This window comes from Xyrauchen texanus, chromosome 38, assembly GCF_025860055.1.
Source record: "Xyrauchen texanus isolate HMW12.3.18 chromosome 38, RBS_HiC_50CHRs, whole genome shotgun sequence".
In the NCBI taxonomy this organism is placed as follows: domain Eukaryota; kingdom Metazoa; phylum Chordata; class Actinopteri; order Cypriniformes; family Catostomidae; genus Xyrauchen; species Xyrauchen texanus.
This window is the reverse complement of record NC_068313.1, coordinates 235,038-255,718: the sequence shown is the minus strand read 5'-3', so window position 1 is coordinate 255,718 and position 20,681 is coordinate 235,038. Positions and strand designations below refer to the sequence as shown.

At 40.8% G+C, this 20,681-nt stretch overlaps 1 protein-coding gene across 1 annotated transcript in view; it reads right to left on the bottom strand.

The window, feature by feature from the left end:
* The window catches only part of LOC127632076 (ADP-ribosylhydrolase ARH1-like), a 29,728-nt gene extending 9,677 nt beyond the window's left edge, over window positions 1–20,051 (bottom strand). Inside the window, exons 1-7 of the mRNA XM_052110553.1 lie at window positions 19,913–20,051; window positions 9,147–9,261; window positions 8,841–8,949; window positions 8,646–8,744; window positions 8,324–8,429; window positions 4,726–4,992; window positions 2,732–2,946 (exon numbers count right to left, since the gene is read on the bottom strand). Coding sequence (XP_051966513.1) covers window positions 2,732–2,946; window positions 4,726–4,992; window positions 8,324–8,429; window positions 8,646–8,744; window positions 8,841–8,949; window positions 9,147–9,261; window positions 19,913–19,926 — 925 coding nt within the window. The 5' untranslated portion in view covers window positions 19,927–20,051. The remainder of the gene's footprint in view (window positions 1–2,731; window positions 2,947–4,725; window positions 4,993–8,323; window positions 8,430–8,645; window positions 8,745–8,840; window positions 8,950–9,146; window positions 9,262–19,912) is intronic.
* Window positions 20,052–20,681: the final 630 nt, after the last annotated feature.

The following is a 20,681-nucleotide window of genomic DNA, read 5'->3' as shown; positions in this document are numbered from 1 at the left end:
ATTGTCAATACTGTTGAGCTTACCAGCCTTATCTTTAAGCACCGGCAGTAACATTACAGACATAATAGCATTTGGCAGGACACCATGGTCCAGACAACCATTAAAACACATGGAAAGTAAAGGACAGAGCCTATGGCTGGCATATTTTAGATGTTCTGCAGTAATACCGTCCATACCACAGGCTTTGTTGTTCTCCAACATATTAATGGCACCATGAATATCTACTGCTCTAATTATCATATCTGTTGAAAAATCAATATGTTCATTATCAATTCTACCTGGGTTACTTTTAACACAATTAAACAGGTCCCGGTAGTGCTCCTGCCAAAGCTCAGCTATTTTTTCGGGGCCACTGATACCTTCAATATCCACTGGTAAAGATGTTTTATTGGAATTCATTACTTTTACCTCTTGCCAAAAGGCATTAAAGTTGTTGTTCTGTAGCTTTCTGGCTAGCGAGTCCGCTCTTATTGTATTTAGATTTTTCTTAATAAATCGGAGTGCATACTTAACTCTAGCATTTGCCTGTTTTTTCACATCTAGCAGTACCCCATGTCTAGGTCTACCTGCCTCTGACCAAAGTCTAAAAGCCTCTCTTGCCTCAGCATACTTCTCAACTACAAACTCATTCCACCCAGGTCTAATGTTAAATACCTTACATCTACTTTTACAAAAGGGATCACTGGAAGCATTAAGACATTTCACAATATCATCATACATGGCACAAAGTTGTTCAACATGTTGCACATCCTTACAATTCATATCTGAGCACATAAGGGCCTCATGAGGCAGAGCAATTTTATTTAAATAATGCTCTGTTAGCAATGAGTATATATCTATCTATATATATAGATAGATATATATCTATATACTTATGCCCCCTTTTTAAGTACGGGCTCCGCATCATTTACACAACCGCCTGCATTCAGGCTGTTATAATTTCATAAGTCACAAACACTTCATTATAAATAAACTCTCTTCCCGGCTGGGTTTATATGGAGTAATTCATACTATATTGCTATAGCTCATATATTCATTATTAGTGCTCTCCATCATGAGGATCACTCACTGCGGCATACACATGTCGGTCGTCATCCCATAAGACTGCGCCACCATGTTTCCTCTTTAGGAAGTTATGTCATGTAGTTCGGCGTGATGAGATTCTGTTCCCCATATGTGTTAGTAAACGCAATGTCAAGTGGACTGAAGTCGTAAGGGAACGTCTCGGTTACGTACGTAACCTCGGTTCCCTGAGACGAAGGGACAGGGTCAGTTCAGATGGCGAAACAGGTGGGGCTCAAACACCATAGCCAATATTAGAATATTGCCATTATTGTAGAGAGGTTTCAAATAGGTCGTGTATGAAGGCACTCCCCATATGCGTTAATAAATGCAATGTCTCGTTCACTTCGCCTCAGGAAACCGAGGTTACGTATGTAACCGAGACGATTTCCACATAACATGGCATCATTTTCAATTAAGTGCTTTTATACAAAATCCTCACAGCACAATCCAAAACACTGGATATATTAATTACAGTAAACATCACATTACTATACAGCAGTAATAAATAGTTGTATTTTCCCTATTTCACTCGTCCATTTAGATTGAGGTTTTATTTAGGTGTTTCAGTCTGTTTTTGATGATAGTTTCTTACCTACAGATTTTAACTTGATTAATTGTGTATTTAAACATTAATTTCATCCCTAATATGTCATATTCCGTGACATTACACATTTTTACTGGAGTCAGTGATTCCATCTTTATTTTCCATATGGTGGAAATTATAGGGTCCTTCATGTGGTAACAGTGGAATAATAAAACTCCAATTGTTTTGTTTTATTTTTATATTTAAACACATGAATGAGGGGAGGCTGTCCCCCTCCACCTTGAAGGTTTATGTAGCCGCTAAATCAGCTCACCATGACGCAGCGGATGGTAAGTCTCTAGGGAAGCACAATCAGGTTCCTAAGAGGCACCCGGAGGCTGAACCCTCCCAGGGCATGCCTGTTCCCCTCATGGGATCTCTCCGTGGTCCTTTCAGGCCTACAGAGACCCCCTTTCGAGCCGCTAGAATCAGTCAAGCTCAGAGCCCTCTCCTTGAAGACGGCCCTCCTGATCGCGCTCACTTCCATCAAGAGGGTTGGGGACCTGCAAGCATTCTCTGTCAGTGACACTTGCCTGGAATTTGGTCCGGCAGACACCCATGTCGTCCTAAGACCACGACCGGGCTACGTGCCCAAGGACCCCCTTCAGGGACCAGGTAGTGAACCTGCAAGCGCTACCCTGTGAGGAAGCAGACCCCGCCTTATCGTTGCTGTGTCCGGTGCATGCTTTGCGTACCTATATGGACCGCACACAGAGCTTTAGATGTTCTGAGCAGCTCTTTGTCTGCTTTGGTGGACAGCGGAAAGGGAACGCTGAATTTGAGGATGCTGTTCTAACTACATCGGCAGAAAATTGCACACTGGAGAACCGTTAATGGAACTGAAAGTCACAAAGACCATACAGTTCTGATATTTTTCAAACAGTTTTACTCAAATATTTTTCAAGACATTTAGGTATTTTCAAATTTTCTATGACTTTTCCATAATTGGAAAACTGCATTGCAAAATTCCAGGTTTTCCAGGATGGGTGGAAACCCTGGCATTGCATCAAGTCATGTGGTAATCAGTCTGTGCAGTGCTCCATGAAGTCGAACACACCTAAAGTTAATGGACTTCCTACTGACCTCCATGAAATGCTGCTCGACTCATTAGCTCCTCCCAGTCTGACCCCGCCCCCAACAGAGCATCCAGAGCTATCATTGGAGCATCGTGACCACAGCTACCCGCACAACCAGAAAAGCTGAAGCTCTTGTAGGCCCCGTCTCGTTCAGCTAAACCATATGGTTCAGGCCAGACAACTGGACCAGTACCAGAAGACAATCCCCGGAGATCCAAATACCTTAAGAATGAAGAAATGAAAATATTTCACATGTGAAGATTTTCATGGCCAAATTAAAGGAATAGTTCAAACAAAAATTAACATTCTGTCATTATTTACTCGCCCTCAATTTCAATCCAAACCCATATGAATTTCTTTATGTGGAACACAAAAGGAGATGCTTTAAAGAATGCTGCGAAAAAGTTGTCCATGTGACTCGTGCCTCATATCCCAAGATTTCTGAAAGCATATGATAATTTTTTATGATGAACTGGCAAAAATTCAAGTTGTTACCAAAGTCTCTTTCTAGCAAGTCAGTCCACTCTCGGTCATCTGTGGCACGCTCTCGGGAGGTTATTTCCAATCATGTCAGTGCAGCTCCTATCTACTTGAATGGGGGAACACCAAAATCTCAAGAATTGTTGGTCAATATTATGAACAAAGAACATATTTCAAATCAGCAGTAAAATCAAGGTCCAACAATATAAACAATACTACTACTACTAATAAGAAGTATTGAAAAATAAAATGTTTATAAAGTGTAACAAATCTCATACATTTCATAAAATGGCTACAACAGTGTTTGTCAGGGACAATATATAGTGTTCCACTATATTTTTAGAGTTTGGACATGAACTTTATTACCACGTGCTGGTGGAAACTCAGAATTGCAAATGTAGGAACTAAATTTAGACTTTGCTCTGAGAATAGATGTGGTTTTGAAATGTCTTAACGCAATGACCAACCTCTCAGGAAAATAGCAAATTGCACTTTGTGCCACTTCATTAACATACTGTACATCCAAAGCAAACAGTCCCATCCACGGCCAACTGCAGTTTGTGCTGGCACGAAAATAGCGCTTAGCGCTTGATGAACTGGTCGAGTTCATCAATGACTTGATTTGATTTAATAGCGAATAACAACCAGAGGTGGGCCACTTCTATTAAAATGAATGGGAGAAATGGAAAAGCACCATTTATGATACCAGTATTGTCAGATTTTATTGCTGATTTGAAATATGTTCTTTGATCTTCATCTAGACCAACTGGAGATTTTGGCCTTTCTCCATTCAAGTAGATAGGAGCTGCACTGTCATGACTGGAAATATTGTCCTGAGAGCGTTCCAAACATGCCCGACAGTGGACTGACTTGCTAGAAAGGGGCTTTGACTAGACGAAGCTCAACAAAAACATTGAGACGCACTTTTTGATATTAAACTCCTTTCAGCTTTTTAACTCCACAACGTTTTAAAGCTCAATGGCTGTTCATACTGAATGCATTCTTGTGCTAAAAAAAGTTAGATGCAGCTCTTTCACATTCAACAGTACGAAGGGATCTTGATACACACTTTTAAAAGTTGAGGTTCCTTATACCTTAAACAATGTCTATAATGGTGTCACTAAAAAACAGCTAGATTAGGTGCAGCGGTTAAAGACATCCATCTAGCACATGTGCATAAAAAAAACAATAGTAAAAAATCAGACAGACACAAAATCGGTTCAGTGTGAACGGCCCCTTGTGCTGCAAAACGCTGAGCAAGACACAACTACACTAAAAACCTCCACACAAGTTATCGTCAGGAATTCGAATGCACAGAATGCACATATGCATTTTTATTTCTCAAATGACTCTTCATTTAAATAATTATACAATTGTTCTGTGGCTTAATAACCTCAGAGCTCAAGGTCAGTCTGTCTAAAGAGGTTTTAATTTTATTGTTTGAGGCAATTTCTCTATAGGGCAAATGCATTTGATTTTTTATTCCAGAACCCCATTGTTGCCTTTAATGTAGTTTCTCACCATTTCCATTTTTCAGTAAAGTAGCCCCAGTCTTTCTCTGTCTCACCAACAGCATATCCTGCAGTCTGTACATACTGCTTTGCTACAGGACAAGCTTCCTCCAACAAACCCAAACCCCAGCTCATGACTGGTCTGCGCTGGACCGCATAGGCAGCGAACAAAGCTGCAGCCACAGCTCCGAGAAATCCGGTTGGATGATTATGAGTCATTCGTCCAGTCTCCACAGCAACCGCAACCAGTGAGGACAGCTGCTCAGTATTAGGGTATCTGTGGAGCAAAGACACTTACTGTAGCTACCAAACAAAACCACTGCTAAATTAGGGATGTGCAAAACTGCATGTTTTCAAAATCTGTCTTAAGGAAGCCCTGTATAATTAGGCCAGTTTCAGGTTCACCCATCATCAGATGCATGTTTTTTTATGGGGCTTTTACATCAGATGCATTTTTGCATTCAAAAACATACAGTATGCAATAGAATGGAACAGACTGCAGGGTCTCGAGACGGGTACCATTTCTAATTTGACACCCAGTCTTAACAGTGTAACGCTCATGGCGTGAGGCGCTCAAAAACAATGCGAGTTGTGACTTATCCAAGAGTGTTCACTGTGCAAACAGTCTAACAGCTAAAGCACAGCATGCTAATTAAAGCACTGTCACTAAATTATTGAAACTAATCAACGTTACTAACTGACTAGCAATGTTGCCAATCTGGGGAATTTGTCACAAAATGTAGCGACATTCTCATGTTTTCTGCAACTATTAATGAGGTTTAGTGCTAAGGGGCTATTTTGGCTATGCTGTATTTAAATATATCTTGTGACTTTGAGCAAATATTATTAAACATACACACAAGCCATCAGAAATCATCCACTTGAAATCTTGGGAATGTGATCTCCATACTTCACATATGATATGGCCTTTTTGCTTGCAACAAAAGATGTTGAAATTACAATCTTTCACCTGACTGAACCTAAGTCAGAACAATGGCATCACATAAGGAGAAATTGAAGATCTTACAGACTTGTTTTATCTAAAACAATATTTAGCTATGCTTTTTCTATACACACACACATACGGACCTATATACAGTTTATTTGTGAACTGGGCCCAGGTTGAGGCGGAGCAGGGTGTTTCTTAGCCGCAGGGGGATGCCCTCGGCGAGCAGATGGGGCATGGCCCATGGCGGCAGGCTTGCGGCGGGGCATGATGTGAGATATGGCCTCTGTCTGCTTCTTCACCGCAGAGAACTGCTGGGTGAAGTCCTTGACGGTGTCGCAGAAGAGGCCGAAATGGGAGACAGGGGCGTTGAGGAAGCGAGCTTTGTCGGTTTCACGCATCTCGACCAGGTTCAACCACAGATGACATTCCTGGACCTCGAGCGTGGCCATCGCCTGCCCGAGTGACTGCGCTGTGACCTTCGTGGCTCTAAGTGCGAGGTCGGTCACTGAACAGGTGTGTGACTCGCATCAGATTGCATGCACTACCATCGGCTCATCGAATGAACTCATCGTATTTGCCCGCTTAAATACCCGTATGTCCGGGGGTGGGGTATGCAAATACTGTCTGCCAACTTCTCATTGGCCTTTTTTCATAGTTCAGAGGCATATTGGCACTCAAGAGAGACCCCTAGTGTCGCTTCTCCGACACAACATCGAGAGAGCGACAGATGGGGAACAATCTGATACAACCACCACAACCTCGCATTTCATCAGACATTTCAAAAACCACAGTAAATAATTTAGTTATCATTTCATTATCCAGAAAGACTAAATATAATATGTAAAATTACTGTTCAAATGTTTGAGGGTTGTCAGTAAATTAAAATGATTGATGATTAATAATGTTTTTTTGCACGACAAGTTTGAAATGACGCGACATTGCCTCTAAATGTGTGTGTGCTTTCTCAACAGTCAACAATAAACCATAACCATTTTTTGACAATGTAACAACATAACAGGCAGATCTGTAGTCACAACACTTTATTTAAAACATGACAAGTATTAAATATACAGAATGACTCGTGACGAAATCAAAGTGCTCTCATAGTGATTATGACTTCTGAAGACTTTAACTAAAGCCCTTGAATACAAAACCTTTATGAATATTATCTATAAATGTATCTCTGAAGGGAACTGACTGTCTTCAGAAAAGTTTCGATGGCATTTTCTTTTCATCTTACCTCCGTATAATGCAGGGGTCAGGAACCTTTTTTCAATTAGGAGCCCATTTTAAATTTTTTTGGTTGATGCATTTATTTCGTTAGAGGCATACCACAAACGAATAATTTACTATTTTAAAAAACAAAGTATTTCTATAAAATAAAATGTTTATAGTGCCCATAGACTACTCAAAAACGCACAAATATGCAAGTGGGCGTAGTGGGCTAAAGCACATAACCGGTAATCAGAAGGTTGCTGGTTCGATCCCCACAGTCAATACCATTGTGTCCTTGAGTAAGGCACTTAACTCCAGGTTGCTCCGGGGGGATTGTCCCTGTAATAAGAGCACTGTAAGTCGCTTTGGATCAAAGCACCCGCCAAATGCATAAAAAATAGGTAACATGTTGCAGTATGGAATTGAGTACACATGTTTGTGCGGTATACATAAAATGACTTCATTTTACTTCATGAAAACTGTAACTTCCCTTTTGGGCGATATGTAAAACATATTTGAATAATAATCACATTTAAAATATCAATATTCAATTATATGGTCAATCCCCAAGGTTGGTGAATATTTGAGTGATAACTCTTACATGCACTTGTTTCACGAGACTCGTGCTGCACGCCCCTGAACAAACAGAGAATCAGACATGAGCGTTCACGGATATAATAAAGTCTTTTCAAGAGTATCTATGTGACTAACTCATTTTTTGTCATGTGTCACTGCGACATGTCTTCCAGGTCACCCGCCTATTAATATTAATAAAATTAATCATGCAAATTTAACGGTTAATTCTAAAAATGGAAACAATTCAGATTATAAGGTATCTAGAAGTGTTCACAGTATTTTTAAGTGCCAATGATAAAAATACTGTGCATGTTCATTAACGCAATTCACTAATACTATATATATATATATAGTATAACACATTACTGTTATACAATTCATATAAAAAATGAATGTAAAGATATGTACAAAAGTTCATCTTTTCAGAGCAAAAATAAATATTATTTAAAAAATGAACCTCTATTTATTTTAGTACTGTGGCTTGACTCGACTTGAAACTCACCATGACTTGACTTGATTTGTCTGCACTGGACTTGAGACTTGACTTGAGACTTGACTTGAGACTTGAACATATGTGACTTGCTCCCACCTCTGGTTCTCGCTCTCGGTGGGGCGCGTGGTTAATTAAGCGTGGATGTCGCTGAGAATAGCGTGAAGCCTCCATACGCGCTACGTCTCCGCGGTAATGCACTCAACAAGCCATGAGATAAAATGCGCAAATTAATGGTCTCAGACGCGGAGGCAACTGAGATTCGTCCTCCGCCACCCAGGTTGAGGCGAGTCACTACACCACCACGAGGAGAAAAAAAATGTCCTATACAAAAATAACAGGGTTAATAATACAAATGCAAACATGTTTGACCCTCACCTAAGGCCGATGCACATGGACCTCATAGCTGCCCCACACCCTGCGCCCCTTGGATTGTAGGGGACCCTGTAACCCCCTTCAGTGCCCGGACGCAACTGTGAAGCCCCTTTACACGGAGAAAGCATTTATAAAAGAAGGATACAAGATATGAATGGATAACACACAAGAACTTACACTGTCACAATATATAATATTTCCTTCTTTAAGAAGCTTCAATGTAGTTGAAATATGAATTAACCCTTAAGTGGATTTTGGTGTAATATGTGATGACAGATGTCCCCTAACAGACAGAAAAGTTGCCCTAATTAAAAACCTTTTTTACCCAGAATGCATGCATGTCCTGGCGCCCTGTTGTCCATGTCCTTCATTGCCTCCACATAACGCAACGCAACCTCATGAAGTAACGCCTCACCTTCTTTACCTGCAAGACAACAATGATGACTCCTTGATGACCTTTAAGTGAAAACAACATCATCATTCTGTTTTCCTGTCCAAACACATCGACTGATGGACCAACCTGTTGCTAGAGCTTCAGCAGTTGCCAGGTGAAGCACTGTGTCGTCACTAACAGGCCAATCAGGAAGCTTCACACAGATCTTTTTCAGTCCTCCGAGGTTTTGCAGTTCCTATTTGAACATGATAAATTACTGATGGCAAATACTGACCAGAAATTAAAGGAACATTCTGGTTGCTCATATTTAACAGTTCAAAAACACATGACATAAAACATATGTAAAAATAAATTAGTTGGTATTCTAGGTTGAAGATGTACCAACAGATTAAACAGAAAATAGTTGTATGCTGCAATTGTAGTTTGTCAGACCTTGTGGATGGCAGGACCGGATTTGTTAAATTCCCACAGCCCATTCCTGTATCCCATCGCATCTCCTACACCACTGAGCAGCATGCCTGCTTTATAATGTTCCTTGGAGACAGGTCTGCAAGAACATCCATCCATTCATATCCACACATTATAGGTGTTAAACTCTGACAGGAGGTCATGCAACACTCACTTGAGGTCTGGTAGGTCTACCATTGTTCTACCAAAATTTTCTGAACATGGCACCTTCCCATATGGTGTTCTGGAAATCTACTATAGTAATACCAAGGTTTTTAACCAAGCACCACACTGCGGTAAAGTTGGTTTCATATATAAAATTTCTTCTCTGACAACAGCTTTCTAACGGTGGGTCCTAAATGGTTGGTATCAGTTAATTATTAATATTGGCAAGTATATCAATCAGCAACAATGCTGTTTTCTCTTGAACAACGTTTTTAAAAAGTGAACAAAAGCATTGATCTCTATGGATGGTGCTGAACAATCTTTAATGGACCGTCTACAAATTATTGGCTCTATTTTCCTGAGTTCGCAAATTGCAGCGCTAAGATCGTCTTATCCAATTTACGTGACAGTGCTAATTCTAAGTGCAATTTTCTTGCCAGCACAAGTGGGCGAGGGTGGGAGTGTACGTGTTGTGCTACTCTGGGTGTACGCGTAAAAACTGTAGGTGTATTGTATGTAAATGAAGTGCCGCAAATCGCAACTTGCTCTTTTCCTGAGAAATATGTCAGTGCGCTAAGACGTTTCAATATCACCTCTTATCTCAGAGTGAAGTCCAAATTGAGTTCCTGCATTTGCAGTTTGGAGATTTCAACAGCAATTGGTAATAAAGCTCATCCCAATTCTAGAAGAACCTAAAATAATGTCCTTGACTATCGCTGTTGAAGCCGTTTGTTGAATCAAAAAATTACGAGATTTGTGTTAAACTTTCTAGAGGTCATGTTAATAGTTTCAAATATTAAAATTTTTATAGTTATGTTTATATATTATTATTATTGTATATTTACAATTGTATTTATGATACTAGTAATTTTCCACCCGTTGTCGTAGAATGATTTTAAGTCACTGTAAAAGGGGCTGGTGGAAGTTGGAGAGAGTCAAAAGTTTGATGATTTTTTTGACCACTTCATTATTTTGATTATATTTTTTGTATTTAGTTTGGAATGTAATTTGAATTTAGATTATTTTGGGTTGAAATTTTTTAGTGTTTCAATAAATGAATTACATTTTTCAAAAACAAAATTGACTTGTAGAAGTGAAGTGCATTCTGATACAATCACCTTTAATACTAGACATGATTTGTGTGTCAGTAGATGAAAATAAGTAGATGGGAATGATAGCAGAGAATGACAGTAGATGAAAATAATAATAATACTTACATTCTCTACAATTGAACAGAGAATGCATCCAAATTCTGAGGAGAATCACATTTTCCATGCGTATAAAAGGAGCATGTCACTGTCATAGAAATATGCCTGACATTCATCAAGGACGCAGTTAATGCACAAAAGAACGTATTTTCAATACTTCTACATTGCATACAGTCCATTTACACCAAGTCTACTAACTTATGAAGTTGCTGTCGTTGTTTAAATTATTGAGGCTTAGGAATGGACTTATATATATATATATATATATATATATATATATATATATATATATATATAATTGGACGCAGATGCTGGAATAACCGGAGAAGAACCTCAGAATTAAAATGCACTTGAACCAGCCTATTAGCACATTGTGCGTGTGATTTCACCCAAACTAATTGAGCCTAGACAAAGCGCATGCTTGCACGCAAACACCAAAACTTCATGGCCATGCCCACTGACTTTACACTAACCCTAACCCTTGCGCTGCGCTTAACACTTGCACTTTTAAAATAGGCCCTATATTTTATATTTTACTTCAACCTGCCCAGGCTTCTGAGATTTCTGCTTGACTTGATCTATAAAACTTCCAAAACAAGTTGTAGAACATCTGTGAAAAAATAAATAGATCAAAATAATAATCATCAAAAATAAAAATAATTATTTTTTATTTACATATGTTTGCCCTTGTCAATTATTTTTAAGTAAATAAAAAATCACATCTGTATGTTTGTCCAAATGCTTTTGAAAACATTCAGGATACACAAGTGGGCCTACAAGTTGAAAAAATGAATCTATACCCCACAGGACATTAAAGCTTGTAGCTTTCCAACTTCTACCTTGGTTAATTTTTGGTCATGTTTATTGTCCATTAAAAACTTAAATAACGTTCCACTATTTTAACTGATTGGTTAAATGTTGGTAAGTGTTATGCACCCTCTTGCACCAACTTTTAGTATGGCAACTTTCACCCAAATATTTCAGTACCTTTTCAGTGGTTGTACAGATCACCCCAAAATAACTTCAACATTATCAAGCACCCTCTATAAGACATACTACACCTTAAATTTTCACTATTGTCAAATCTATTTAATTCCATTGACTTTTTAATGTGGAAGTATACAGAAATCAATAGATCCTACATGGTGGAACAGATTGCTCTAAAACATGCTTGAAAACCTTACGTGAATCATACTGAATAAACAACACCTTAAAGATTTTAAAGTTTCAGCAGAGCTTAATAGTTATGTTCCCCTTCTGTCACTCACTCGACGTTGTGTCGAATGTAGTGACAAAAGGGATCTTTCTTGAGAGCCTCGTGTACCTCTGAACTTGAGAAAAGGCACCTTCGGTCTGTTCGTCCAGTCTGAGGCTGCCGTGCGGATGTCCGCTATGCTTTCACGGGCTGCCGTAAGTGCAAGGCTGGACTGGAAACGTTCGCCCCCCCCCTCACCCCTCATGGCTAGTCGATTGGTTCCTCGGGTCAGGGCGCTGTTCATAGCCACGCCCGGTTCTTTCCGCATAGCCCGGTTCCTTTCTTCCCGGAAGTGCATGACGAGCTGATGAGGTCGTGGAGGGCACATTTTACTACCCAGATCAGACCTCCTCGCTCTTCCGCTCTCACTACCCTTGACGGTGGGGTGGCCTACTGGTACACGGAGGTCCCCCAGGTGGATAGGGCAGTTGCGTTCCACCTGTGCCCCGAGAATGCCGCCACCTGGTGGGATCGTCTGGTATCCCCCTCCAAGGCCGTCGAAAGCCTACAGCCCCACTGGACAGGCCGCCTCCGCCCTGCATGCCATGGCTCTCCTGCAAGTCCACCAAGCCAAGGCACTTAAGGATCTGCACTTGGCTAGTCCTGACCTCGACGTGCTGCAGGAACTGCGCCTTGCCACCCACCTCACTCTCAGAGCCACGAAGTTAACAGCACGGGCACTCGGGCAAGCGATGGCCATCCTCGTGGTCCAGGAACATCACCTATGGCTGAACATGGTTGAGATGCGCGATGTTGACAAGGCTTGCTTTCTCAATGACCCCATCTCCCAGCTTGGCCTCTCCACAAAATCTTTGTTTTTCCACATTGTAAATAATAGAGCAATTTCCTCACTTCCTGGGTCATCTAGCCGGTGCACGCAATTCTCGCGGCACCCCGGCACCAAAAACCACAGTCCCGGCTCCCCGGACGCAGTTACTTTGCCTCCGGACTCGCGACTGTCCATCCCTGGAGGGACGGCGCTGACGAGTTCTGAGGACGTCTTCACCAGATCTCCTCCTCAGTCTCTAACCCACCCCCTGCCAAATGGGCAGAGCAAGGTAAGTGCTTTGAGTCTTTTCTCAGCACCCAAGCCTCGGGACGTGCTTTTGCCTCCCGACACATTATTACCTGCTCCCCCCGCTGCGAAGCCCCACCCGGTATGTAAAAAATCGTCTCCTTAGTGCCCCTCGCACGGAGCTTGGACGCATGGCTTTCGCTGTCCAACCCGTCGCGCTGTTTGATAAGGATCATCTGACTCGGCAACGCGATTCAATTCACCAGGCTCCCGCCTTGTTTCAGCGGTATTCTCTCCACTTCGAAGCACGGCGAAAACGCCATCACCTCACGGGCAGAGATTACAACTCTGCTACTCAAGGACGCGATAGAGCCTGTCCATCCAGCCGAGATGAAGAAGGGTCTCTACAGCTCTTACTTCATCGTACCCAAAAAAGGCGGGGGCCAATCTTGGACTTGCGAGTTCTCAACGGGGCTTTACACAAACTCCCATTTAAAATGCTCACGCAGAAACAAATTTAATCTGCGTTCAGCATCAGATTGGTTCACAGTGGTAGACCTGAAGGACGCATACTTCCACGTCTCCATTCTGCCATTGACCCTTCCTACGGTTCGCGTTTGACGGCCAGACAAGGTCCTCCCCTTTGGCCTGTCTCTTTCTCCTCACGTCTTAACCAAGGATGCAGAGGCAGCCCTTGCCACGCTACGGGAAGTGGGCATCCGCATACTCAACTACCTCGATGACTGGCTCATTCTAGCTCACTCTCGGGAGTTACTATGCACTCACAGGGACCAGGTGCTCAGGCACCTCAGCCGTCTCTGCCTCACGAACGCGTGCACGCAGTCAATGCTCAGGTGCCCCACTCTCTTCGAACCCAGCACAGCGGTTCCTCTAAAACAGTTACAGAGGCTTCTGGGGCATATGGCATCCTCAGCCTCGGTCGCGCCACTCAGGTTGATGCACATGAGAAGGCTTCAGCACTGACTTCAGACTCGAGTCCCGAAATGGGCATGATGCCACGACACATACCGTGTTAATCACCCGTTCCACTCAACGAGAAGTGTGGCATCCTCGTGGGCACTGGCCAACGGCACCTCCCTAAGACATCTGCAGAGCAGCGGGCTGGGCAACACCCAACACTTTTGCGAGGTTCTAAAATCTCAGGGTTGAGTCAGTCTCGTCCCGTGTTTTTTCAGTTCCGAGCCGGTAGAACTCAGTAATACGGAACAGCCGACCGGGTGTTCCGCTTGCACCTAGCGCCATTCACCAAGTTGATCCAAGGCGCTTTCTATCCCAGGTTAGCCACTAAGCTCTCACTTCCTGGACGATCTTCCTCCCAAGCCTTCTGGCCTGTGAATTCAGCAGAGGAATTTGCGACCAGACCCACTACGAGCCCACAAATTGCACAGTTCGCCTACAAACCCAACAGGTCAACTGAGGATGCTATCGCCTCAGCTCTTCACCCCGCCCTGACTCACTTGGACAAAAATTACATGTATGTCAGGATGCTATTTATTGATTTCAGTTCTGCCTTCAATACTGTGAACCCATCCAAGCTGATCTCCAAGCTCACTGATCTTGGCATCAGCCCCTCCCTCTGCAACTGGACCTTGGACTTTCTCACTAACAGACCACAGTCTGTTTGTATCAGCAACCACAAATCCTCCACCCTCACTTTGAACACTGGTACACCACAGGGCTGTGTGCTGAGCCCAATCCTCTACTCCTTCACCCTCAACTGCATACTTGAGCATGGCTCCAACTCCATAATCAAGTTTGCAGATGATACCACAGTGGTAGGCCTGATCAGTGGCGACGACGAGATGGCCGACAGGGAAGAGGTACAGCGCCTGGCAGTGTGGTGTGCCACAAAAATCTCACACTTAACACCCAGAAGACCAAGGAGCTGATTGTGGACTACCGGCAGACTAGGAAGGGACACACACACTCCCATCTATATTGATGGGGACGAAGTGGAGCGTGTGACAAGCTTCAAGTTCCTGGGTGTCCATATCTCTGAGGATCTTTCCTAGACCTACAACACCTCCACTCTGATCAAAAAGGTGCAACAGCGCCTTTACTTCCTTAGGAAGCTAAGGAAAGCTCACCTGTCCCCCCACATCCTGCTGAACTTTTACCACTGCACTATTGAAACTATCTTAACAAACTGCATCACAGTGTGTTGGCAACTGCACTGTCTCAGACCAGAAGGCACTCCAGCGGATGGTGAAAACTGCCCGATACATCACTGGTGTCCAGCTACCCTCCATCAAAGATATTCACAATAAACGCTGCCTAAGGAGGGTGAGAAGCATGATCAAAGACATCTCTCACCCCAACCATGGTCTGTTTACTCTTCTCCCATCTGGGAGATGCTATAGGAGTCTTTGCTGTCGCACCAGCAGACTCAGGAACAGTTCTTTCCCTCAGCTGTCAGCCTACTGAACTCTAAGCTCAGGCGCTGAACACTACATCCCACCCGAACTTCATATTTGTATTTTTTTATTAATTTATATATATATATAAATTTTTTCACACATTCTCTTGCACATTTCTTGCACATAACTTCTACCTCCTGATGCCGCTTGCACTGTTATGGTCACTGGCAGTATAAACATATTTACATATTTATACCTCATTCTGTAAAATGCACCTTCAGTTTTATACTTCTTCATTTGCAACTTGTACTATAGTCATAGACATTTGCATTGAGCTGGTCTCTGCTTCTCTACATCATAACTTTGCACTCAAAAAACCCATATTGTATATACTCACATATATATATATATATATATATATATATATATATATATATATATATATATATATATATACATATTGCTATTTGCACTTCTGGTAAGATACTAATTGCATTTCATTGGCTCTGTACTTGTATTTTGGACAATGACAATAAAGTTGAATCTAATCTAATCTTGTGTCACTACATTCGACACAAATTCGAGTGAGTGACAGAAGGAGATATCAGTGGTTCTTCAGTGGGTCATACCAGTGGGTAGAAGGCGCAGCGCTGGGGGCGGCTAGAGTGGCTTTCCCGTGGAAGAAGGAAAGCCGCGACCACAACTTTGCCATGGTCATATTCTGGCAATGAGAACATACCCATCCACACATACGCTGCCTCAGTGTGATCGCTTCCCAGACATGTGAGGCAGCACCCATGGCCATCGGAACCGGAGAGATAACGACCGCATCCAGGAATCACACAATGAACGTTTAAAAAGACGTCAATGTGTGTAATCTAATAGGGAAAATATACTCTTTAGCAGGAATATACAATATATATATATCGTCTGTCGTTTTAACGTGTTAATTCAGTGCGATTAATTTAACCAAAAATAACACGTAAAAAAAATGTACGCATTTAATCACAATGCCCCCCCCGGACCATAATAAGGAAGAGTCCTGAGAAATGCAAGCTTGTAGTACCACCTGTTTACTCCAGAGGGCAGTAAGTGAAATTTCAGCTGTATGAGCAACGCGCAGTTTATACAGTGACGAACACTTCAGTAGGCAGAACAACACGTTCTTGCATTCAAAACACTTGAAGGAGCGCAAATGCGAACTAAGGGACCTCAAGATGTGTTTAAAGATTGAGTATTAAACTATATTTAACTTGAAACAGTGAACTAAACATTTTATGCTTATGATGCAATGCACACGAGACACTACACAAGCATGTCTGACGATGGATTGAGATGTGCAAAATTTGGAAATTACCCATAAATATTTAATCACGAATAAAATCAAAGAAATTTCCTTCAAAGAGAGATTTAATTGTGATGTCAATATATTCTGTACATTTTGTGGTCTGCAGGAGGAAACATTTTTTCATTTATTTTGGAGTTGTCCCTACTCGACTTGTTTTTGGTCTGATTTCTGCAAGATTGTTAGAGATCATATTATTCATTTTGAAAATGTTTTATTTGTTTATTTAGCTATGACATGTCTCTTCATAAGGAATATTATTTGATTAATGTTCTGCTTTTGTTGGCAAAGGTTAGTATTCATAAATGTTAGTATGGTGGTTATAAACCATTAGATTAAATGTTTAATTCAGAGGTTCAGCAATACCTATTAAACTGTTTATTTATTTATTTTCCTTTTTGTTTGTTTTAATATACCTCGTGGCTCTAGATGTAAAAGATTTTTAAGCATTAATAATAAAAAATGTCTGACGCAGGTGTACATTGACGGGTTCTTAAACAAGCCCTCATAATATATCTCCAAATGATTGACAAATTCACTTGTGAAATGGATTTCTGTGAACTGTATACAATGATTGACTTAAGATCAATAATATGGTAGTAAACAATACATTGTATTCTAAAGCCGCTTTTATATTGTTTTATCAATGATGAACTCTTCTACTACAAGAATGTAATGCACTTTAATTATCTGAATATTTTTTATTTATATATATATATAATTTTTAAATATTTAAAGATAACTATGTATAATTATATATTGATATAAATATGTATAATCATTATGTATTGAATTATTGTTATATGAGGGGCTTTCTCAGCAAATATTTGTATATGCGATAAATTAATCGGGACACCATGTAATTAATTCAATTAAAGATTGTAATCGATTGACAGCCCTAATATATATATATATAAGAATATACTCTTTTAGCGCTGTCGAATCACCCAGGGGCAAAATCTGCACACGACGTGCAGGAGAGAAACCCCCTGCACCGTGTATCCAACAGCATATGCTTCTTAAGAGGTGAATGGAACAGCAGTGGTATTCAGCTTGCTGATAGTACAACCGCTCGGCTTCGAAGAAAAAATCTGAATGGAATTGCATTCCAGCTCCTTTCATACCCTTATGTCCGGGGGAGTTGCATACAAATTCCACATGCCAATTCTCATTGAACTTTTCTCAAAGAATGGGAGGTGTTCGGGGCTCTCAAGAGTGACCCCTAGTGTCACTACATCAACACAACTTCGAGTGAGTGACAGAATGGGAACAGCATTTATTTCTTCTCCAGTAGTCCAATGGGTTTAATTCCTTGGCTCAGTGAAATACCCTAAAGTATACATCCTAAAATTATGTTGCCAAACCCATTCCAACACAGATAAAAGCTGGCACGAAGCTCTGTATAGGCCCTGCCCTGACTAGTATGGTTTGTGTCACAGGCATTCCTTAGTCCTGTTGAGTTGCAGCCAAACACTTTGAGAATCCTATAACTAGCTATAACTGTTACGTATTGGAAGGAAGTTCAAGAGCTGGATCTAGTTGCGGCAAAACTGTATTTAATAAGATAAACAAAGTACAGATTAACGGGGTAAACACGGGAACAAAAGAAACATCCACGGAGGGGAAAAAACACAGGATCAGAGAAAACATGAACACGGGTCAAGAACAAGGTCAAAAACACAGGTGAGGACAATGAAGGACAGCTGGCAGAGATGAGAGCAGGGAATTATGGGAAGTGTAGTCCAGGAACAGATGACAGGGGAGAAACCGATGCCAGACAACAGTGAATTGTGACAATAACAGCGGTGGACTATTATTCTGTCTGGATTGAGGAAGGCATGGGTTGACCAATCAGAGGACAGGGCCGTTTCATGCCCACCCACATGTGCAAATCTAATATTTAAGCTGATTATCCATTTTATATCAATTAACCAAAAATGAAGCAGAATTCTTGGTTTTTTTTTGTCCTGTTTATTTCTATTTGTTTGTTTGTTCTATTTATTTTAAATTATATTCAAAGAAAAAATGTACACGTTCAACATGAAGAAGCTTCTCACTTTTTATTTATTAAAATAACTTAATCAAAAATCATTAAACCTTTATATTTCTAAATCAGTGCCTGTATTCGCAAAGATGAAGAGGTACCTGCATATTTAAGTTTATAATTATGAAAACACCCTCACGTTTCAGGTGATACTTTTTTAAACGGTCAATGTCAAAATACGACGCGTCATAATCTGAAGACCACGCCCATCGTGGGGGGAAACAATCAAACCGTCTCCATTGACTTTGCATTGCGAGAGGCTGCCTCCTTGTCATTTATAGCATAACAAAAGACAGAAAAATGCCTAAAAGCTGCTGTGTGACAAGGTGTACAGCAAACAAGCTAAATAACCCAGAAATAATTTTTTATAAAAGTGGATACAGGCAATAAGACCTGAAGCATGGAAGCAGGAAGAGTAGGTGAATTGTGGGATCCTGACACTCAGTATGTCTACGTGTCAATATATCTCCTCCTCTCAGGTTCACATAGGGATGTGAAATAAGCAATCAACATGGTTAAAATTATGATTTTTTTTTCTTCTTTTTTACAATATCATGTCGCGTTCCAGTGGGCGTGGTTCTCAGAGTAGTTCGAGAACTAGTTGCGCTCTGTCTCAATTGATCCACTTTTATGTCCTGAAACAAACCGTTTTTTGGGGTCGACAGTTTATAAAAATGTTTTTCTGGGTTATTTAGCTTGTTTGCTGTACACCTTGTCACAAAGCAGCTTTAAACATTGTTTTGTTTTTTGTTATAAGTCATAAATGACAAGGAGGCAGCCTCTCGCAATGCAAAGTCAGTGGAGACGGTTGGATTGGGTGTGGGCTAAATACGCTCTGTCTCTATTGTTTTTAATGTGGATTGACAGCAGACATGCCTCCATCGGTTGAGTCATTTATAATATGGAATCGTCCAATATTTGATGAAAAAAAAACTGTGTTCGTATTAAATCCATACAGAATTTCTGCATTAGTAGAAGACTTTTAGCCTTCAGTTGTTTTGTGAATATGTGTTTTGTGATGTATATGACTTTCTTCTGCAGAACACAAATTAAGATTTTTAGAAGACTATCTCTGTTCTGTAGGTCTGAACCCCTAACATGAGAGTATTTTCATTCTGGGTGAACTATCACTTTATAACCATATAAACCATGTTTGAAAACATGTTTCAATATAGAAAGTATCTCTTACAAGAGTAGAAATGTACCTATTGACAGTGCAGGCAAGACATAACATAAAGAAATAATAAAGCAAGAAGACAAACGAAGATTCACACACTTTATACACAATCTCTATCTTCTGACTCACATACATGAAAACTATATTAATTTACAAACACTTACCTTATTGCTTCCATTATTATAAAACTTGAACTGCTCGATCGGTGAGATTTGCCGGTTGCAGTCGGAGGAGGATTTAAAAGTGGAGCATTCAAGCCGGACACTTTGCTAGCTGTGTCTCAAAAGTAACCCCCGGCAGCCCAAGTCTCGCGAGAGCCTCATTCGCCGTAACTAAGGTTAGGTTTACGGTTAAATTTAGTGATAGGGGTGGGCGTAGGTTTTCTGTAGGACTGTAAGTACGCACAAAAGTCACATTGTGAGAATATTCAATGCGGCTCTCGCGAGACTTGGGCTGCCGGGGGGTTACCTTTAAGACACCGCCAACTTTGCTCTTCCCGTCCTGTGCTGAACCTACACTAGTTACGGAAAATCGTGCGATGTTTGTAGACGAAGTGGAAATCATATAGGCTGATGCTTTAATTTTAAACAAATATTTTCAGAAACATTGTTCATTTTAAAGTTCATTTGCTGTTTACCATACCTGCTGTGTACACAAAGAAAGTCCAAATAATAGTCTGTATTATTTTAATACCAAAAAAGGATTCAGTATTTTTAATCATTTTGATTGTTTGTTTTTTTCATGAATAAACATGATATTACTATGAAAAACATAATAAAACTTGATGTTCTGTTTACAGATTTGTGAGAGTATTGCTGAACTAGAGGTGTCAGAAAAATCACCTTGGAAGTGGCATAATATAATATTACTTTTATTTCTCCCATAGACTGGCATAGCAGAAGTAGTATCGCCGGGTTCACACATCCTCCGTGA